The sequence below is a fragment of the Heterocephalus glaber genome, unplaced genomic scaffold, assembly GCF_053883595.1.
Source record: "Heterocephalus glaber isolate CG9 unplaced genomic scaffold, H.glaber_assembly_v1.0 deba00000621, whole genome shotgun sequence".
Lineage (NCBI taxonomy): Eukaryota > Metazoa > Chordata > Mammalia > Rodentia > Bathyergidae > Heterocephalus > Heterocephalus glaber.
The window spans coordinates 6,469,592-6,493,294 of record NW_028258153.1 but is presented as its reverse complement, the minus strand read 5'-3'; the positions used below and the strand labels follow the sequence as shown (position 1 = coordinate 6,493,294).

The 23,703-nt window shown below is 36.0% G+C and overlaps 1 protein-coding gene across 7 annotated transcripts in view; it reads right to left on the bottom strand.

Annotated features, from left to right (window-relative positions):
- Usp37 (ubiquitin specific peptidase 37) overlaps window positions 1-23,703 on the bottom strand; it is an 83,122-nt gene that overhangs the window by 21,317 nt on the left and 38,102 nt on the right. For all 7 annotated transcript variants that reach the window (XM_087206051.1, XM_087206054.1, XM_004864585.4 and 4 more), the window contains 9 exons: window positions 22,338-22,469; window positions 22,055-22,178; window positions 21,102-21,292; window positions 12,627-12,744; window positions 11,063-11,142; window positions 7,236-7,400; window positions 5,169-5,234; window positions 2,380-2,521; window positions 363-603 (listed from right to left, as the gene is read on the bottom strand). In XM_087206051.1, coding sequence (XP_087062177.1) covers window positions 363-603; window positions 2,380-2,521; window positions 5,169-5,234; window positions 7,236-7,400; window positions 11,063-11,142; window positions 12,627-12,744; window positions 21,102-21,292; window positions 22,055-22,178; window positions 22,338-22,469 — 1,259 coding nt within the window. The remainder of the gene's footprint in view (window positions 1-362; window positions 604-2,379; window positions 2,522-5,168; window positions 5,235-7,235; window positions 7,401-11,062; window positions 11,143-12,626; window positions 12,745-21,101; window positions 21,293-22,054; window positions 22,179-22,337; window positions 22,470-23,703) is intronic.

Genomic DNA, 23,703 nt, shown 5'->3' with positions numbered 1-23,703 from the left:
CTCATGGAATAGTGGCGGGAAGTAGAGAGGGATCAAGGAAGGAGGAAGGGAGATATAACGAATATATACTTATTCTTATTTTACTTGCACATAAGAGGGTTCAAAATTGAAGTGGCCCTGACTCTGCAAATGTGGAAAATAATTTTGTGATATTCTACTATTCTTTTTTTTGGTACCAGGCATCGAACTCGGGACCTTGGAGCTTATGAGGCAGGCACTGTGACACTGAACTAAATCCCTGGCCCTATTCTACTATTCTTTGCATTTCCAAAATCCTAGGCTTGGATTATTTAGAAGCCATTTGTCTCTCTAAGGCTTTGGAATACACTTATGTTTTAACATGTTCATTTCATTAATCTTACCTGGCTCTGTGACTGTTCTGGGCTTCTCAGCTTCCACAGTGCCTGGATTTTCAGACATTTCTTGAATATCATCTTCTGCAAATCCTGTATCTGGGCTGCTGGTTGGTTTATCATCATCTTCATGACTGAGGGTTGGTGAAGTTTCTCTCTTACTGATCTCTAAGACAGCTGCTAGAAGCTCTTCTTCACTTATTCTGTCAAATTCAGACTTCTCAGACTCCGCTCTGGATAGTTTCGAATCCTGAAGAAGACAGTTATTTTAGAGGTGACTAGTGCCTACAAATACAGCAATTTTTTCTTCTGTTTTCTATTAATTCGAGTTTAAAGTAGAAACTTTAATTTCTAAAAATTTCTTTGCTCTTTTGGGTTATTTAACAATAACAATCGGGCAAACCTAATTTTTAAAATAACAACTACATAAGAACATGATACTTTTCTATTTTTTGGCAGTACTGGAGATTGAACACAAAGGCTTTGCAACAAGCTATATTCCAAACCCCTTTAAAAAAAATTTTGAGGCCAGGGATTTAGCTCAGTGGTTCTGCTGCCTGCCCCGCAAGTGCAAGGACCAGAGTTTGATCCCCAGTACCAAAAAACCCAAAAAAATACAACAACAAAAAAAAAACTAAAAAAAAATTTTTGAGACAGGCTGGGCTCAAACTTATGATCCTCCTGCCTCAGCCTCCCAGAGTGCTGCAGACTTCCATGCCTGCCTTGGTACTTTTTCTTGATTACAGTAAGTGGTAAACATGCACTTTGTAGAAATTTGGGAAATACATAAAAATTTATAAAATCACTCAAAATAGATTACTGAATATAAGTATTTTTGTCCAGGTACAAAGGGGATTATACTGTGTTATTCTGTTCATTGCATTCAATATTCCATTTTAAATGTTGGCTGGTCTTAAATGAGAAAAACTAAAACTTCACAAGATTATGTAAATATTAAAAAGTTATATTTGAATAATTTTCTTTTATTTCTGGAAGAATTTCTGAATTTCAATTCTCATTCAAGGTGAGGAACCTCAAACTACTATTTTTAATCTTTTTTTGGTACCAAGGATCGAACTCGGGACCTTGCACTTGTGCGACAGGCACCAGAACCACTGAGCTAAATCCCCAGCCCTCAAACTACTATTAGAGCTTTAAAGTAAAGTGGCAGACAACTGAGAACACAAAATAACTATTATAATTTATTATATTACCAAAAGGGAAGTTTAAAATAAAACACAGTAGCATAAGATAATACAATCACCTAGAAAAGCTTAAATTTTCAATGCATGAATTAATAAGTGTTAAGGTAGATGATGATGTAGCCATGTCTTCATACTCATAATTTAAATAAATTATCTGGTTGCTCAGTTGATGTAAAATGTTTACTACAGTTTCCTCACATAAACAACAGTTACTAAAATTAGGTAATTATTTGAGGTCTAATGTGTAAAAGTAGCTGAGAAGGGTAGAAGAAATTTCACCTACAATTACTTTAATTTCTTAAAAACAGACTGGCTTTTTTTAGCTAGAGAAAGCACACTCTTTAAAACTAGTGTCAGAGCCGGGAGTGGTGGTATAGACCTGTATTCTAGCACTCACTAGGCTGAGACAGGAGGAGCAACTTAAGAGTTTGGGGCCAACCTGGGCTATACAATGAGTTCAAGGCCAACCTGAACTACATAGCAAGACTTTGCCTCAAAAAACAAAAAATAAAATAAAATAAAATAAAATGAAATAAAATAAAATGTAGTTGCGCTTGTAATCCCAGTACTTACAAGGCTGAATGAAGTAGGAGGTTCACCATGAATCTGAAGCCAGCCTGAATTACATAAGTGAGACACTGTCTCAAAAAATCAAAAACCAACCAAACAAAAAAAACCCCACACTAGTATCTGAACAGAGTCACTGAGTTTGTGATCCATCTTGTGTTATTTCTTAGGTTTGGTGATTATAAAAGGTATTTTGTTTGGACAGTAAGAGTTTCACAAATCTTTGTTAAGTGTTCTGATGAAAAATTACTTACTTTCTCCAGGTCTTCCTGTTGCTGTTCATTGCCTGACATTTCACAAAGTCGCTGGCTGACAGCCACAGAGCGTTTTAGCTCATCTTCACTGTCTGAATCAGTGCATAAAGCCAAGGAGCTCTTGGATTTAAAGGTGAATTTCCTACAATTAAAAAAAAAAGTGTGATAAACATTTGTCTTTGTTATTCTTTTGATGTATGTATAAATACCAAACAAAACACTTTTTCATTTGGAAAACTATTTGACAGAGAAAGCAGATTATCAAAAGAGATACAGTAATCATTACCTTTGACCCTAAAGAGCTATGGTATGAAAACTGGATAACTCCTATGCTACTATATTATCATCAATAAGCCAATCATATTGTACCCTTTTCTGTCAATGATCAACCCCAAAGAAGTTTGCTGCTATCTTTATAAAGTAAATATTCTACTGAATTCATGCAGGCATTGCAATGAGTAAACATTTTTGACAAAAAAGTGCATGATAACTATTTTTGATCTTTTAAATTATGATCCATGCACTTTTAAAAATAACAGTAACATTCCACTTATCCAATTATCTGTAGGTCAGACTTCTGGCAACCTCTGCCTTTCAGAACACAGAGGTTTTAAAGTAAGAAAAAAGCCTTCTAAGCAGGCAGTTCTAAAGCCAAAGCACTTAGATATTTTCTCACCCAAGAAATGGTGTATAAAATAGTGTAGCAAGTTCATCAAGAAATGAGAGCTAGGAAATGAGAGAAAATAATCACAGAAAAGGACAAAAAAGAACTATAAAGATATTTACTGTAAGGGCAAACTGTCCTGTAATAATTTAGAGCTCCTTCTGAGTGTAGCGTCACGTTAATACACAGTGCAATAATCAACACTCATAATGCTCATTCTACGTCATTATCATTGTAAAATATCTTCACAATATTTAAGAATATAAGGAATAGTACAACATATTTTAGAAAAATTTTCATCCAAAATGGCTAAAACTTTTAAAAGATAAATGCTTACAAAGGCAAGCCTCAATTACATAAAAATTAATCTATGTGGAACACCAAATATTATTCTTACTTATACCAGATAAGGTGTTACTGTGTTTTCTCTGTGAGCTGAAAATAAACTAAAGGAAAAGAGGTAAATGCCAAAGAACAAGAACCTTCTTGGATAGAAGTTAAAATAAATTCATATGCTATAGTTAAAAAATATATATATAAAACGGAAAAATGAAAAATGCAATTAATCTAAATGTGAAAACTATAAACATATGGAGTGATGGCACCAGGAAAGAGGCCACAATGGAAATCAGGAGGACTGCACAGCAGCAGAGATCAAAGAAAAGAGGCAGTAGTCAGTGAGAAGCCCACACGTGGCCTGTGGCTGGAACAGTTGGGATATCACTGCACTCCAGCCTGAACACTTAAACAGCCTCCTGTTATGTGTTCAAAAGGGTTCTTAGTATAACTTAGAAATAGCCAATTAGTCATCTTAATTCCTTATTTCTGATTTAATGCTCACCAAGCAAACCCGAATGTATGAATTTATCCACGTAAAAACTTCGGTGAAGAAAATGACACCTGGCTATTATTTCACCAGGGTCAAATGTGACAAAGGACATTGCAGGAGAACCAATGGTAGTATAGTTCATAATTCAGCCTCTTTTAAGTTTGATCGGCATGATGGATCTTCTAGGGCCTAATCATCCTTTACTGACCAACTCTCAAATTCTCATATCCATAGACCCTGGAGAACAGATGACCATGCCAAGGTATAATGATGTCTAATGAAACTATCTGTTTCTTGCAACTATAGTGATTTGGTAGATAAAGAGTGCATTCCATTAATAATTACTATATTTACAGAAGGCAGCTTGCCTGTAGCAATGAAAAATATTCATCTTGTAAATGCATCACTTGCTCACTTTCTAAGCAGCCAAGTGGTATTGCTCATTTGTATCTTGAGAACGGGCAAGAGTATTCATATCGGTACCATTTCAGATTTCTAGTCATGTTAGTCATCTGGTTTTAATTGCACTGAAAAATAATTAACAGGAGGAAAAGAAAACAGCAGTTCCCAAATGTCATTTTATGATTACATAAGCACCCCCCGAAGCCCTTAAACAACAAAAATGTCTCTTCCAAAAGTACTTTGGGATTTTAAATTTTTAGAAAAACAAATTTTAAAATCAAATGACAACTAACTCAATTGGAACTGTCTAATCAGGAACTGTGATTCTAGCAAAAATCTTAGAGAGGAGGTATAATTTTTTAAAAAAGTATTTGCTTCCCTCCTAGGATAAATTTTTGGTCTTATAACAAAAAACATAAAACGCAAAACAGCTGCATTTCCAGTGCATGTGGTTAAAGGAAATCCAGTGTTGTTTTCCTATCCCATTTCAGAAGTTCTCCTATTCAGTATCAAAGACAGTAAGTCTCAGTCGGACTACCAAGAGGTAAAAGGTTAGAGATGCCATGCTTATCTTTGAAGAAGAATGCTTTAGACCAAAAGGGGCCATTTTATCCCTTTAATTCTTAAAATCAATTGTCACTGGTTAATTTTTAGAGTTTCAGGATGAAATATTATATATTATCAACTAAGTTTTAAAAGAAAACACTGAATCATCTGAACTTCTTTTGCTATGAAGAACTTGTTATTATCTAGGTTATATTCTAAATGAGATTAGGAAAATTCTGAAGTATGGGTAATACAGAGCAATTATCATGCAAAAAGAAGAATAAAGGGGGTCAGGATAAGCCAATCCTTAAAAATACAAATTTTGGGTACACAAGAAATATAACTCACTTTGAAGGTGTAGAAGGGCTGGTGATGCAGGAATTCACCATTTGAGAGGCTTTCAATGGTCTAGAACTATCAGAAAATTAGAAAATATATAATGTATACATTTACATTGTTAAAGATACATATTTAACTTATAAAATGAATTATTTTGTGCCACAACTTATACATCTTCTTGAAAAACAATTATAATACTTATAAATTACTAGTAATAGAGGCCAAGAGAGAAAATGAAATACCATCTCTGGGCTCTTCTTGCTCTAATAATCAAAATAAACAGCTTTGAAAATGAAGTATAATGCATATGAAAAAAACACCTTGGGAGAAATTACTTTGTTTCAATTCTTTAAATAAAATAATAATAGCTCTCATTTATTGAGGACTTACTAGATGTCAAGCACTACAGTAAGAACTCAGCATGTATTACCTCACTTAATGTTGACAACCATCCTATTATTTTCCCTATGGACAAGCCAAGGAATTTATCCAAGGTCTGAAAGCTATAAATTGCAGAGGCAGAGAGTCTGGTTTAGGCTTATGACCAGAGATCCTACACTGATGGTAATACAATACCACAGCCAAGATAAGGAAAAACTCAACCTGCAGAGGGCAGTTTGCACCAGCAAAAACATTTACGCTGGAGTGGGGGGAGGGGGGAAGAACCCAAAATACTAAGACTCTCTGAGCACATGCTTTTATTAGTGGACCCTTGTAAACTTACTTAATTTTAAATCCAAAGGGAAATAAATACATTTTATAAAACTGCATCAATTCATGTTGACAAATATTCACTTTCTAAAACGTCTATTACTCTTTGCCAAGAGATCTGGCTTTTTCAGTTACTAACTGTATGACCTTAGGAAAGTCACTTAATGTCCGTGGATCTCCTCTGCAAAATTAAGGATATGTGCAAAAATCTCAAAAATTCTTTTCATCTCTAAAGTTTTTTTTTGGTTTTTTGTGGTACCCAGGATTGAACTTGGGTCCTTGCACTTGTGCAACAGAAAAAGGTCTTTGTTCTTTTTTTTTTTTTTTTTTTGGTACCAGGGATCGAACTCGGGTCTTTGTGCTTGCGCAGCAGGCAGTGAAACCACTGAGCTAAATCCCCGGCCCTCATCTCTAAAGTTTTAAAGTCCAGACCTTTATAGTCTTTTACCAAACTAGTGTTTAACTACAGAAGAGAATTACAGCATCTGGTTCCAAAATAATGCAAGTATGTAGAAAAGAGCTTGTCCTTCAGAGAAATTCTAAAATGTCACAGCATGCATGATGAAGCAAAACCTAAAGGAAAAGTTACTTTGTTTCTCTTTGAAAAGTTTCTAGGAGACACTGAAATTCTTCACATTGCTGACAACTTACATTTATGAAGGAACTATCTATTTTGGGGGCTCCAGCATAATATTTAGTATATGGCTTCTCAAATTTGCATGTCCCAAAGAGCCAGCTGAGTTATTTATTAAAGATATCAATTCCAAAGTAATATCTCAGATCTACTGAAATAGCACTTCAGGAAGAACACATCAGGGAAGAAGAAACAGTATTTTTAGTGTCCAGGCGATTCTTACGATCACTCAAGTCCTCCAGTGGTCTAAAAGGGTAAGTGGATTTCTTATAATGTACACTATTTTTTTGTTTGTTTGTCTTTTGAGGCAGGGTCTCCCTTTGTAGTTCATTCTGGTCCTGAACTCACTATGTAGCCCAGGCTAGCCTCGAACTCGAAGCGCTTCTTCTGCTTCAGCCTCCCAAGTGCTAAGATTACAAGCATGAGCCACCATGCCTGGCTCCAATGTACTTTATTAAGAAAAGCAGCTAATAAACTTGGTGGAATTTTCTTTAAGCATTTTCTTGAATTACTTCCAAAATTCTACCTGGGAGTCATGTTCCGTAACTCAGTCATTCTTTTCATAGGTTACTGAAACCTATTTCATTTTTTTTTTTTTCTTTTGGTACTGGGGATCGAACTCTGGTCCTTGCACTTGCGCAGCAGGCAGCGAAACAACTGAGCTAAATCCCCAGCCCTACTGAAACCCATTTCAAAAGGAAAGGTAAAGACATTGTCTCTCAAGGACTTACATTGTCGTATGTGCACTCCAGCCAAGAGTAAAAGGTGGTTTTGTATTTTCAGTGCAATGAGATGACAGGGTCAGGTATCTTGGAATGATGACTTGCTGCCCAATCTTGTTGTTAAGTGAGAGAGCCACGTTGAAGCTATATCGTTTCAAATGAAGAATGAGGACCCTAAAAAACAGGAGATGGTGACTCTACTGACACACAAAATACAGGTGGCTCTCTTATGGATTAAGAGAGGTCATTCTAACTAACCATAGTAGATAAATTTTGATTTAACAAATACATCAGGGGCCAAGGATTTAGCTCAGTGGCACCGCACCTGCCTCGCAAGTGCAAAGTCCCGAGTTCAATCCCCGAAACAAAACAAAACAAAATGAATACATTTGGCCAAACTAAAGATATTTCAAAGTATGTTGATATCAGCACATTGAGATCTAATATTTTATAAAGTTAATATACACTAATAAAAAATAAATTTAAAAAATACATTTACTAATACCAGCCATGTACCAGGTACTGGGCTAGGTACAAATAAAAACAATACTCCACACTGGTGGATTAGTGAGGGTTGGTAAAATATTTACAATGCTCCTAAAAAAAAAATAAATAAAAAATAGCAGACAAAAATACTAAATTCTTAAATGTTGCTATTGGTATTGGGTTAAATTCTCAAATAATTTACTTCACTAATACAAAGTTTAAAAGGAAGTGTTATGTAACCACATGGTAATGTCTACTTAACTGAAATGTTCCATAGCCTTTATGTTTGATGAACATTATTTCAAGGAGTTTTTGATAAGAATTAAATCTCATTTCAGAAGCACTTTCTCTGGAGAAGGCTTAGAGAGAAACAGAAAATTTTTCCCTACCTATAAAAAAGTTACACAAAATAATTTGCATGCCAATTCTGACTTGTAAGCCTGAAAAGACTTTTAACCTGTTTGGTTTCTATTGTTGTAACCTTTTTAACTTCACTGTTCAGAACATAATCTCTGCCTGATATATTCAATGTATTTTACAGTCCACAAGAACTTTAAAAATTGAATATTAAAAAATCATACAGGAAAAAACTTCAGCTTTAGGCAAAAAAATATCTGACCTATGGAAAATTTTCTTACTGTCTATGCCTTCATTATGGAAATCACAAGCTAAAAAATTTGCAAACTGAAGATATCAACTGTACTCTTTTAAAAAGCATTCACGATCTTCAAATTCAGTGTGAAAGACAACAAGGAACCAAGTGATGTGAAGAAACTAAAACTGATGTTAAAAAAATCAAACATTTAAATAAATTTCACAACAATCCTAACCAAAATAAAAGGTAATATGAAACAGGAAGACAAGTCAGAATCACTCATTTGCAAAGACGAGGCAGATTAAAAGTGAACAGAATTGATAAAGATTATCAGGTCCTTTAAGAATAAAAGTAGAATGGCTTTGAATAGTAAAATAGTAAAATGGCTTTGAACCAAAACCAGGACAAGACTAATCATTAGCATGTAAGATACAGAGGCTTCTATTTTGGATAAGTTTGAAATAAATTCACCTTTAATACATGATCTAACAGGAAAAAAAGAGAAAAATTCTCCTCAATGTATGTTTTTAATTCGAAAGATTAAGTAGTTTGAGAATGGGAAAGGGAAGAAACACCCAGGTTGTAATATCAAACAAGTTTTTTTATTATTTATTTTTCTGAGATAGGGTCTTGCTATGTAGTTCAAGCTGGTCTTAAACTTATTATGTAGCCTAGGCTGGACTCAAACTGGTGGCAATCCTCCTGCCTCAGCCTCCTGGAATTACAGGTGTGTGCCACCCCAACTGGCGAAATAAGTCTTTTTAATTGCACACTGGTTTCCTAAGTGACATCTGGTAACAACCAATCTTTACCTTAAGTTTTCTTCTTGCTTTCTTCTTGCCTCATAACACTCACAAATATGAAAGAGCTAAGTCTCTTAAGTAAAAAATACAGGCTAGCAAAGACTTTATGAACAAAACTCTGATCACATAGGAAATATTATAAAGAATCAACAACTGGGATTACATCATATTAAAAAGCTTTTGCACAGCAAAAGACAGCCCACAGAGTGGGAAAAAACTATTAGCTATTCTTCAGACAAAAGTATCTAAAATATATAAAGAACTAACAAACAAACAAAAAATAAAACAGACTAGTCCAAATGTAAAGATTCAATTCAAAAATGGGCATCTAAGGGCTGGGGATTTAGCTGTGGCACCACTGCCTGCCTCACAAGCCCAAGGTCCCAAGTTCAATCCCTGGTACAAAAAAAAAGGAGCAACTGAAATGAATACACTTCTCAGATGAAGAAGTACCACCAACACTGAGATTCCATCTAACATCAGAAAGAATGGCTATCATTAAATCAACCAATTACAAATGTTGGTGAGGCTGTGAGGAAAAAGGAACCCTTCTCCACTATGGGTGGGAGTGTATATTTGTACAACCAATATGGAAATCAGTATGGAGATTCCTCAAAAAGCTAAAACTAGAGGTTCCATTTAACCCAGCTATTCTCCTTCTTGGTATCTTCTGGAGTCAAAAGCATCATATCACAGCTCTACATGCACACCCATATTTACAGCAGCACAATTTGTAAGAGCTAAGTCTTGGAAACAGCCCACATGCCCATCAATGGATGAATGGACAAGGAAAATGTGGTTTTTAGATACAATGGAGTGCATGCTGCTATAAAGAAGTATAAACTTGAGACATTTTTAGGTAAATGGATGCACCATAAGAACATAATTTTAAGTGAAATAAATCAGACACACATGTTTAAATACTGCATTATTTCTCTTGTGTGAGAAACCCAAAGAGTAAATAAGGATCAAAATGGATGATGGATATTAGGAAGTAGGAAGACTGTTCAAATGGGAAGGGAAACAAAGGAGAGGGTAGAAGAAGGGAAAAGAAAGAATAGAAGGAAAAAATGGAAACAAAGGTTTTGCAAATGGGGTGAGGAAGAAGGGGTATACGGAGGGGAGGGGAATGGGGAAAAAAAGAAGAATCAAGATATATTATGTTCAGGTACAAATTCTCTATGATGAATTTGTATATCATTATGTATATCAGAAGTGTATCAATAAAATGAATTATAAAAAATACAAGCTATATCCAATATAATACTGCTAAAAACAACTTGTTTTCTAGAAAAGAGTAGATTACAGAATGTAAAAGAACTAGTCTCAGGGGGGTAGGTTCCAGAAACTCCACACTTATTCAAATTGAAGCTAATAAAAGAAAAGCAAAGTACTGCAGGCAAAGTGCCACATAAATAATTCATGTGAGTAATAATCCTCTTTGTGGCTGAGACCATTCTTGGAAAGAACTAAAAGCTGCACTGTAACCACAACATAATTTTTTGTAACCAGCTTCATTTTATGTTTGTCTACATAGCAGTAATAAAATATAAGTTAATTTCACTCCCAAGTCTGAACTGTCTCATAACACAGGAAACTTACTTATAAGAAAAAGAAATGCACAAAATGAAAACAGTTTTTATTTCATTTTCATGCACATGCCTGTGTCTCTGTAGATATTTCTGACAGTGTGGAATTCAAGAGGGTTAGGCCTCACCAGCTGCATCCTACTGCCATCTCCTTGGGACTCTCAAGACCCTTTTGCTCTTTAACATTTCAATGCCCTTCCCTTTCTTATACAAGAGCACTGTATCTGTCCACCCTGTATACTCTACCTATCTCAGTTTGGTTAACCTCCTTTACCATTCTAGTAACCTCCTAATCTATTCTAGTAAATGTAAGTTTCACTTACATTTGTAAGTACTTTTAAAAAACACATATTTTAAATTTACCTGGGAAGCCTATTAAATTTGTGTCTGACAAGGGCACACTTCCCACCACATTTTTCACAAGAATACTCAAGTTCTTCTGCCTATAAAAAGATGAGAGGGAAAAATGAAGGATGAAATTGATTCAGCATTAATAATAATCATTATATGCAAACAATCTTCTCTAACCTTATTAGTTTAGTGGAACGATAAGTCTGAACCAGTTTAAAGTTTTGTGATGTGAGCCACAAGAATTACCAAATTAAGACTAACATCTCAACTTAAGATGGTAACTAAACTCGTAAAGTACCAGATTCTCACTTTTCCCCATGGATACACATGAGCTGCTGCCAAGAGTGTATCTAGATTTTAACATTTGGCTATAGCACAGAAAAGATCACCTTCAGGTTAGGCAGAGTTCCTGGTCTGTTAGGTGCAACTCTACCCCTTTCTTATGTGATTAATATATTTTTCTTGGTTTTTGTTTTTGGTACCGGGGATTGAACTCGGGACCTTGTGCTTGCGAGGCAGGCTGTGGAACCACTGAGCTAAATCCCCAGCCCTACTACCCCTTTCTTATAATGGAAATCAATCTTTTTGTGACAGCCCACTAAGGATAACTGCTCTAAAAGGACCCAAAGTTTGGGGTGGATATCATTACCTAGAGAAAACTGAAACAAGAAATCCTTAAAAAATGGGGATAAAGATACAAGCAATAATCTTCAGCCTATGATAATTATAGAAATAGTAGAGAATGATTTTTAAAAAAACAAGAAAAAAGCAGAGTATTTATCTTTGGGTAGAACAGAACACTCATCATTTAAGTAACAGATTTTTTTTTTTAAACCTTAGGAGGACAACAGTGCCAATTTGCTAACAACAAAACAAGGACTATTACTATATAGATGAAGAGGGATCCTGGCAAATTTCCACCAGTTATAAGGTCTGCTACACAACAGGTCTAATTAGGGCCCAGAAACTTTCTTAATACCTGTGAGGTTATATCATAGACACAAATATTTATCTACAGCTTTGGATAAACATGATCCTTCCCTTCCTGTTCCCATCAGGGCACATACAACCTAAGGAAAAGCAAAGAGCATTTTTCTTCTTTAGCTCTTAGTATACCAACTTATATAGTATTACCAATTTTAATTTATGATATGAAATTTTAGCATGTTACTTCAAGTGCTTTAAATTAGTATTTTTTACAAATAATGAACCACTTCTAAGCTTGTCTAAAATAGCTCCTGTTGAGTTAAAGATATAATCTGTAAAAAAAAAAAAAAAAGATATAATCTGTTTAATCAGTTTTCTTCTTCAGTGAGTTACAATCAGATTTATCAAGCTTTATAAAGTATTTATAAATACTTTTCATTTGTTTTCCCTGTAGTAATTTGGTTGAAACTCTGCCTTAAAAAACCAATTTAAGGGCCGGGGATTTAGCTCAGGGGTTTTGCTGCCTGCTGCACAAGCGCAAGGACCAGAGTTCGATCCCCAGTACGAAAAAAGAAAAAACCAACTTAAAAGACAATTATCTATGACATATTAAATATATTTATATGAAAATACCAAAGGTATTACTTACCCTAAAGAAAAGATCAAGAGAATCTTGAATTGAACGAGGAGGGAGTGGCTTTTTCCTTCGAGGAAGGTCGATGGAGAGGTCATTAAACTGTTCTCTTTTGGGGATAGTCTCTCCACATCTGTAAGAATAAAAAGAGACAAATATAAGTAGTTAGAGGAATGAAAAAACACAAATATACTTTCCTACAGAATTCATGTTGCTGACATACTATGGGTAAGCATAGGAAATAGACAACATGTAAGACATTTTCTTCTTCTTCTTTTTTTTTTTTTGGTAGTACTGGGGATTGAGCCCAGGGCCTGATGCACGGTAGGCAAGTGCTCTACCACTGAGCCCACCCCAGCCCCTTTTAAATTCTATTTTGAGACAGTGCAGTTAAACTGCCCAGGGTTGGCCTCATACTTGGGATCCTCCTACCTCAGCCTCTAAGTAGCTCAGATTACAGGTGAGCATTATCATGCCCAGCAAAACTTTTTTCATGTCTACATTAAGCCTTATCAAATTAATAGAGATAAAATATCAATTGCAAAAGATCAATAGCAAAAGAAACCACAAAAATTACATAAACACATGGAAACTGAACAACACATTTCTGAATAACCAATGGGTCATAGAGGAAATGAAAGAAGAAATTAGACAGTTCCTACAATTAAATGACAATGACAATACAGCATATCGGAATCTATGGGACACAATGAAAGCAGTCTTACAAGGGAAATTCATAGCAGTGAATACTCATATTAGGAAAACAGAGTGAGCCCAATTAAACAACCTGATGCTGAACCTCAAGCTTCTAGAAAAAGAAGAGCAAGACAAACCCAAAGCTCATACAAGGGAGGAAATTATAAAGATCAGAGGAGAAATCAATGCAATGGAGACTAGGAGAACGATACAAAAAAATCAATGAAGCCAAGAGTTGGTTCTTTGAAAGAATAAACAAAATTGACACACCCTTAGCCAACCTTATCAGAAAAAGGAAAGAAAAGGCCCAAATCCATGCAATTAGGAATGAAAAGGATGAAATAACAATGGACCCAACAGAAATCCAGAGGATCATCAATACCTACTTCAAGAACCTATACACCAATAAGTTGGAAAACACAGAAGAAATGGACAGATTCCTAGATACATATGAATTACCAAAGTTGAACAAAGAAGACCTAAAAATTTTAAACAACCCAATATCAATGAATGAAATTGAAAACGTAATTAAAAACTTACCAATTAAGAAAAGTCCAGGTCCTGATGGCTTCACTGCTGAATTCTACAAGACATTTAGAGAGGAACTACTGCCACTACTATTTAAACTCTTCAATGAAATTGAAAGGGAAGCAATATTCCCAAATTCATTCCTGGAAGCAAACATCACCTTGATTCCCAAAGCAGAGAAAGACTCAACTGAAAAAGAGAACTATAGGCCAATCTCACTAATGAACATAGATGCAAAAATCCTTAATAAGGTACTGGCAAATAAAATGCAGAAGATCATACACCCTGACCAAGTGGGATTCATCCCAGGGATGCAGGGATGGTTCAACATACACAAATCAATCAATGTAATACACTATATCAATAAAGCCAAGGACAAAAACCATATGATCATCTCAATAATGCAGAAAAAGCATTAGACAAAATCCAACACACATTTATGATAAAAAACCTACAAATAATTGGAATAGATGGTCTCTACCTCAATCTCATAAAAGTCATCTATGAAAAAACAACAGCCAATATCATACTAAATGGTCAAAACCTGAAATCCTTCACACTAAAATCAAGAACAAGACAAGGATGTCCACTATCACCGCTCCTGTTCAATACAGTTTTGGAAACATTAGCCATGGCAATTAGACAAGAGAAAGAAATAAAAGGCATAAAGATAGGAAATGAAGAAGTCAAATTGTCATTATATGCAGGTGACATGATACTCTATATAGAAGACCCCAAGAACTCCACCAAAAGTCTTCTAGACTTAATAACCAAATTCAGTAGAGTAGCTGGATACAAGGTCAACACAGAAAAATCAATAGCTTTCCTCTAGACGAACAACGGACTCACTGAGAAATAGGGCAAACAATTCCTTTCACAATAGCATCCAAAAAACTGAAATACCTAGGAATCAACCTAACAAAAGAAATCAAAGCCCTCTTCTCTGAAAACTATAGCACTCTGAAAAGAGATTGAAGATGGTATCAGAAAATGGAAAGACATCTCTTGCTCCTGGGTAGGAAGGATCAACATCGTGAAAATGGCCAAACTTCCAAAACTGCTATATAGATTCAATGCAATCCCAATTGAAATCCCAGCAGCATGCTTCATGGACCTTGAGAAAACAATCCAAAAATTCATTTGGAACAAGAAGAGACCCAGAATAGCAAAAGCAATTCTAGGTAACAGACATAGCAGGGGGTATCACAACCCCCAACTTGAAACTATACTACAAAGCTACTGTGATAAAAACAGCATGGTACTGGCAAAGAAACAGACCAAAGGATCAGTGGAACAGATCAGAATATGCAGAAACAACTCCAGACACACTCAGCCACCTCATCTTCAACAAAGGAGCCAAACACCCTCACTGGAGGAAAGATAGCCTCTTTAATAAATGGTGCTGGAAAAATTGGGTTTCAACTTACCAAAGATTAAAACTAGACCTATATCTCTCACCATGCACTAAACTAAAATCTAAATGGATTAAAGATCTAAATATCAAAATACAAATGCTGAACCTGTTGGAACAGAGGTTAGGTAGAACTCTTGAAGACATTGGTGTAGGAAAAGATTTTATGAACAAAATCTCAGTTGCCTGTGAACTAGCACAATCAAGTGGGATCTCTTCTTATTAAAAAGCTTCTGCACACCAAGAGAAACCACCAGCAGTGTGAAGAGACAACCCACAATGTGGGAAGAAATCTTCACCTGCTGTTCCTCAGACAAATGCCTACTATCTCGAATCTATAAAGAACTTAAAAAGATCAGACCTCCCAAATTTAAAGACCCAATCCAAAAATGGGCATATGAAATGAACAGACATTTCTCAAAGAAGTAGAAATAGCAAATAAACACATGAAAAAATGTTCAATGTCACTGGTCATTCGAGAGATGCAAATGAAAACAATGCTGAGATCCCACCTCACCCCAGAAAGAATGGCTGCTATCATGAAATCAACCAGTAACAAATGCTGGCAGGGCTGTGGGGAAAGTGGAACCCTGCTCTACTGCTGGTGGGAGTGTAGACTTTTGCAACCACTGTGGAAATCAGTATGGAGATACCTCAAAAAACTAGGACTGGAAGTCCATTTGACCCAGCTATTCCCCTGCTGGGTATCTTCCCCAAAGATTTAAAAGAATCATACCACAGTTATATATGTGCACCCATGTTCATAGCAGCACAATCTGTAATAGCTAAAACTTGGAAGCAGCCCAACTGCCCATCAACTGGAGACTGGATAAAGAAAATGTGGTATTTTTTTTTTTTTTGTACTGGGGATCGAACTCGGGTCCTTGTGCTTGCGCAGCAGGTGGCGAAACCACTGAGCTAAATTCCTGGCTCGAAAATGTGGTATTTTTATAAAATGGAGTACTACTCCAGCAATAAAAAATGAGAAATTAGAGACATTTATAGCTAAATGGATGCACACTGAGGCGATACTCTTAAGTGAAATAAATACGACACACTTGTAAATACCGAATAGTTTCTCTAATGTGAGAAACTGAAAGTGTAAACAAGGACTAAAAGGTGTAATAGATAATGTGAAATAGGAAGAAATGGGGCAAAGGGGAAAGGGAAGTAGGAGGGGTAGCGGAAAGGAAAGAAGGGAATGGAATTAATATGAGAAAATGAAAAAATGGAAATGAAGTTTTTGTAGTAAATAGGGAGACATGGAGGGGTTAAAGGGAGGGCAGGAGAAGGGGGAGAAATAAGAATCAAGAGAGATTATGTAAAGGTGCAAATTTCCAATGATGAATGTCACTATATTGTATACCTAACATGTACCAATAAAATAAAATTTTAAAAAAATTCAACTGCAGGTATTTAAGGACTTTCTTAAACTGCTAAATTTTAAATTTTTATATTTTCAAAAAGTTCAAACTTTAAAAAGTTAAAAGGTAACACATATATAGAAAAGTGAGGGGCCAGGGATTTAGCTCAGTGGTTTCGTCGCCTGCTGTGCAAGTGCAAGGACCCGAGTTCAATCCCTGGTACCAAAAAAAAAAAAAAAAAAGAAAAGTGAACCAGTTACTCTTTTACAGCTTGGTGAATTAGCAGTTAACACATCTACACAATCACTTCTCAAATTAAGAAACAGAACACTATAAACTCCCTAGCAGCCCTCTCAAATACCTCTTCCCAATCACTACTCCCTTCCTTTCCACAAAAGGTAATGCTTATTCTGATTTCTAATACTGTGGTTTGAGTTTTGCCTGTTTTTGCGCCTTATATGATGTAATCATACAGTATGTTTTCTTTTATCAAGCCTCTTTGCTCAACATGATTGTAAGATTCAACTCTGCCTAAAATGCTTGACTATAGCCCATTTTTATTGTTGTTTAGCATTAATCTGTATTACTATTCCATAATTAACTATATCACTATTGACGGAAATTTGGATTGCTCCCTTTTTCTGACTATATAAACAATACTGCTTTGATAATTCTGTGTTCTCAATGCACATGTATAGGCATTTCTGTTAGGCAGAAGAACTGTTTGGTTACTGGAAATACTTTTATACAATTTTTTTTTAAAAAGGGACTCATCAAAACATAATATTCACTTTATCTGGAAGCCAATTTACTTATTTTTAGACAGTTGTAGTTGACTGCTTTTCATATGCCCCCTTATCAATATTTTTAGTAATAATCAATTCTCAGCCCTGTTCTCTACACCCACAGCTGAAGACTCAGATCATAAGGAAATATATCTTTTTATTCAACAAATATTAACTGATTCTCTGCTAGGCAGAATTTGCGTAATTCCACATACTTAATTATGGGTAGAATCTGTGATGATAACGAGTTATAATTCCTATGATGATGCTACTTAACTTGGCTAAGGAATTCTGTAGATATAATTAAAGTTACTAATCCTCATTTTGATTAACTCAAAATGGAGATTATCTGCGTGGGTCAGATCAAATCACCGAAGCCCTTCTATCTGGGTTACAGGGTAGAAACAGGAAACGTGGGATTAGAAATCAGACAGATGTGCTCCTGATGGTCAGAAAAAAAGCAAATAGCATTGTTATGAATTGCACATGGGGGTGACACTACTGAAGAAGCCTTTAGGAAATGAATTATCCCAGTTCACAGCTACCAAGAGAATGGAGATCTAAGTCCTATAGCTGCAAAGACCTGAATTCTGCCCACAATATTAGGTTTGCCACACTGTGCCCAGACTTCTGACGTACAGCATGGCAAGTTAATAAATCTTTTTTTGTGTGTGTGGTACTGGGGATCGAACTCCGGACCTTGTGCTTGCAAGGTGATCAAACTCGGGACCTTGTGCTTGCGAGACAGGTGGCAGCACCACTGAGCTAAATCCCCGGCCCTAAATGAGTGTTGTTTTAAGCCAGTAAGTTTGAGGAAATTTGTTAGAGAGCACTGAAAAACTAATATAGCCTCTTATATGCCAGAAACTGGTCTAGGCACTGGGGGTATAGTAGTGAATAAACCAAGACAAAAACACCTTCCCTCATGATGCCTTTATTGTACTGGGGGAGAGAGACAAAGACAAAGACACACAAGTAAAATATATGTTAGATAATGACACAAACTAAGGAAGAGAAACAGCAGGAAAGAAAGAAGGTAAGGGTCAGAATAGAAGGTTAGAACTTCACATATACTTTCTTTTTCTTTTTTCCAGTACCAGGGATTGAACTCAAGACCTTGCACTTGTGAGGCATGCGTGGCGCCACTGAGCTAAATTCCCGGGCCCTTAGAACTTCAGAATAGCAAGAAAATGCCTATCTGAGCAAATGGTCTTTATTTTATTCTCTCGTCCTGGGCACTGAAGCCAGGGAATTGTATGTGTTAAGCACATACTCAACCACTGAGTTATGCCCCCAGCACAGATTATATATAGGGTTTTATAGGACTGACATAAACTAACTTCCATTTTGAAAGGATCACTCTGGCTAATGTGTTTAGCGCTGAAAGGACTGGCTGACAAATGAGATGTGGAGTGTGAGAGAATAAAAAATACACCTTAGAAGGGGACATAAAAAGAACTAAGAGGTGTTATGTATATGTACCAATTCTCCACAATGAATGTAACTATTATGTACTGCAAATATATACTAATAAAAATAAAGAGCCGGGGATTTAGCTCGGTGGTTCCGCAGCCTGCCTTGCAAGCACAAGGTCCCAAGTTTGATCCCCAGTACCGGAAAAAAAAAAAAGAAAGAAAGAAAGAAAGAAAATACACCTGGGGTCAGGGATTTAGCTCAGTGGTTCTTCCGCCTGCCTCACAAGCTTGTACAAAGTTCAATCCCCGGTACCAAAAAAAAAAGTGTACCATTGCTGCTACAGCCCCAGACAGGCTTATCTGTCCTCAACCCTTGTCGCAACCTGTGCCACTGCCCAGCCTGGTCAGTGCTGGTATGCATATATCCCATGATCTCCTACTACTTCCTGCACTGGGCCATGCACCCCAACTGCACACCCAACATCCGGATGCTGCATACTTATGCCAGACTAATGCCACTGGCATGGTGCAGTAGCTATTGCTTTACATAGCTAGCTTTCTCTGTATGCTGCCTGAATGATACGACTGCTCACCTGCCTAGACATGACTGTGGAAGTAGTGAGGTGCCAGAAGCCATTTCCAAAGGAGCTAATTCTTTATTAAAACAAATTTGAATCATACCCTCACAATTCAATAAAATAACAACTGAAACCTTTGCTTCTCTCTCTGATTTATACCAAATTTTGTTTGGAAAGTACATTAGAAGGAAAGGATAGGTTGCAGTCTATCATAGCAAATGCTCTTGGCTCTCTAGACTTTTTCTTCAGAAAATCATTTATCCACTAGAGGAAAATAATAGTAAAGAAATCCAGAAAGGGAAGCAAATCAATCTCTCTCTCCCTCCCTCCCTCCCAGGGATTGAACATGAACCCAAGGAGCTCTACCAGTAAGCTACAACTCCAGCGCTTTTTACTTTTTTTAGGATTCACTAAATTGTCCAGCCTGGCCTTCAACTTGTGGTCCTTCTGCCTCAGCCTAATTATCTGAGATTACACCTAGGCAAAAACTATTTTCTTTATAGTATCCACATGCACATTCAAAATTCTAATAAAAAACTAGAATGTTACAGCTGTAAGAGACCTTAGGGAACTTTGAGCAGTCTAAGAAAAACAGGCATGAAAGAAAACTCGAGAACAAAAATCTGGGTTTTGAATATTTCTAAAGAAAATTCTAGAGCAAATGGAAGAGAAGCAGTATTTAGAGAATAGTTTTCTTGAACTGAAGAAAAGGAAGTCTTCAAATAAAAAGGTTTTATCATGGTAAAGGCAAAATTAACAAAAAGTGTGACTACCTAGATGTAAATTAGTGAAACCAAGACTTCCAAAACCAAAACTGCTACAAAATTTCAGGAAGAAAATTAAAGATTCCCGCAAAGTTAGGTTTCTTATGAGTATCAGAGTGTAACAAAATATGATGGAGCAGCATATATAATGTGTAAAAGGGCAAAGACTGTGACACCATAATTCCATCATGCAGGAAAGCCACAGAAGTAATTGTCACTTATAAAATGGCTCTGAAGAATTCTATTTTCTCTGAAAAAAATTTAGTCAGAGATGCCCTATGGATGACTGAAAAATTAATAATAATAAAACCTTTTGAAGAGAAATGTATGTTATAAAGTTCTAATGATGAGTATGGAAATTAATTAAATGCAGAGTCAGTGTGAATAATAATAATGATTATTATTTTTCTATTTGGTACCAGGGATCAAACTCAGGACCTTGCATTTTCAAGGCATGCATAACGCCACTGAGCTAAATCCCCGGCCCGTTAATTATTATCAACATGGTTGAAAATCATTGCAAAAGTTTAATTCAAATGTTGATCTATTTTGTAAAAAGAATTATTTCAATAAAACTAATATGGTTCAACAAAATAAGCAACTAACAAGGAGGGGGCCTTTTTAGTGAAAAACACATAAAATCCAAGTATATAACAAACTAAATTCTCCTCAGTTTTTAGTCCACCAAGCCTTTTTTATTTTTTTGGTACTGGGAATCAAACTCAGGACCTCACACTTGCCAGGAAGGCACTGCATAGCTGGGCTACATCCCAGCCCCACCAATCCTTTCTACGGAAAGATAAAGTCTGAAAAAGAGGCTTGGTATAATCTGTGGGTTTACATTTTCCCTATGACACAGGAAGGAAGAACAGCATTTGGTACATCACAAGAAACTTTTGATCACTTGCCATAAGGAACTAAGGGGGTGCCAGTCTTGGAGACTACTTACGCTTTACAAATAATGGAGTGCTGAACCTCAAACTCCAAATTAGTAATAACAGGGCAAGTGTATACTCTGGTAGCTGAAATATCTGGTGAATTTTCTTCTCCAGGAATAGCTTCAGTCTTCCAAGTTTTATTTAATTTTTCCATATCCTCTTTCAGTTGGTCTAAACACTGACTTAAAAATTCATGAGCATCCTAGGAAGATAATATCTATCATCAGATCAAAACATTTCCTGTCATCGTAATAACATTAACAAAGTAATTTATGTATTTAAAGCACTTGGAAGTCAGAGAGATAAATCTGTGAGCAAGGTCAGATTTATTCTAAAAAGCATTTTGGGGTACACAGTTTGTGACTAAAAACATGACAGCCAGGTGTGGCTGCATATGCCTGTAATCCCAGCACTCAGGAGGCTGAGGCAGGAGGATTGATGCAAGTTCAATGCCAGCCTGGGCTACCTAGTGAGTTCAAGGCCAGCCTGATCTATATAGAGAGACTGTGTCTCAAAAAGCAAAAAACCTCCAGCCTCCCCTCAAAAAGCAAATGCCAAGGAGGAGGGGTATATATATATGACAAGCTCAGTGGTAAAGTACTTGCATAGCTTGGGCAAGGCACTGGGTTTGATACTCAGCATCACAACAGCAAACAAAACCCAAAAAAACTAAGTAAAAACAAATGACAGAGTTCATATTCTTAGATATTTAAGGGTATTAGCCTGAGTGAATTAATGATTCTTCACTTTGCTAAAAATGTTATCTGTCACTGGCAAACGATACCTGTATATTATGATAAAATACACAGAAGAGTCATACTAAAACCTACCATAACTCCTCAAGGTTTTGAATCCATGATGACCACACTACCCAGATCGTATTTTAAAACAAAAATCTGGTTACACATTAAAATTATTTCAATTTTCCCTATCTCTAAAACAATTAGTAACAATTAGTACTCACATTCTGCATATAACCAGAGAATCTCTCTGCTGTAGCTGAAATGGCATTTTTAACCTTCTTGAGTAAATCTTTCTTGGTCTCTGAATTACAGATATCTTTTTTAACAAGCAAGTGGGCAAAACGCCTGGTAAAACAAAAGGAACAAGGTCAGCATATTTCACAAAACACTGAATAGCATGATATTTTAAAGACTACTAACAATGGCTCAATTTTAAGTGTTTAAAATCCCATTATTCTATAATCAACGTACTAAATGGTTACTGAGTAAGGGCATAACAATTACCTGATAAGTGCATTAAGTGGAATTTTCTTCCATGGGATACCTTGTTTAAGTAAGTCATTTGCAAATGACTGGAGTGAAAACAGAGACTGTAAAATAGCATTCATATAGCATGTATTTCCCAAATTGGAGAATCTGAAAATGAAAGAAATGGTGCATGAAGTATGCTTAGTATAGCAGAGGTAGTTCTGAATTACATTCAGCACAGCAACATAAAGGAGTTCTCTACTTTGGCTTGCATCAGAATCACCTGGAAGGCTTCTTAAACCACATATTAATGAACCCCAACCCAGAGTTTCTGACTCAGGTCTGGACAGAGAGAGTACAAAAATGAACATTTCTTTTGTTTTTGTATCGGGGATCGAACTCAGGACCTTGTGCTTGCGAGGCAGGTGGCAGAACCACTGAGCTAAATCCCCAGCCAAAAATGAACATTTCTAACAAGTTATCAGATGATGGTGATGCTGCTAATTTGGAAAGATACACTTGAGAACCACTGCATTATAAGAAAACAATTAACTTAGTTTTATCTAATGGAAAATTAGGCATTACCTTTATTAGGCAGACCTTTATTTATAATATATGTAGCAAATATTTATTCTAATTTGCTTTTGTTTTTGGTCATATAACTCTAATTTTTATATAGTCAAATTTATCAATCTTTTATTGAACCTTGATTTTGATCCTGAACCTTAATCTTGAATTTACAAAGCTTTCCCTATTTCAAAGTTTTCTCCCCGGACTCACATAGAGTTTTCATATTTTAAACTTAGAAATCTAATTCACATGGAATTTATTTTTGTAAACAGACGAAAGAAGAATCTATAGCTTCTCCAGAATGGCTACAAAGTTATTCTAATGTCATTGATTAAAAAATCCTTTTTTATTCCTCTAGAGGACTTTCTATTCTATTCCACTGACCTGTCTATGCATGGGTACAGCTTTTTTTTTGGTTTTGTTTTTTGAGTTGAGGTCTTGTTACATAGTCCAGGCTGGCCTTCAACTCAGTATGTAGCCCAGGATGGCCTCGAACTTGCAGTCATCCTCCTACCTCAGCCTCCTGACTGCTGGGATAAGAGGCATGTGCCACCACACCTGGCTGGGTACAGTTTTAATTGTAACAAATTCATAATTATTTTTAAGTGTTAGGAAGGGCTAGTCTCCCTTGTAGCTACTTCTACTCAGTATTTTCCTATTTCTGTGTTTGTTTTTCTATACGAATTTTTTGACATGAATATATGCTAGTCTAACTCTTTTTTTTTTGTACCAGGGATCAAACTCGGGTCCTTGTGCTTGCGCAGCAGGCGGCGAAGCCACTGAGCTAAATCCCCGGCTCCTATGCTAGTCTAATTTTATAGAAAAACCTTAT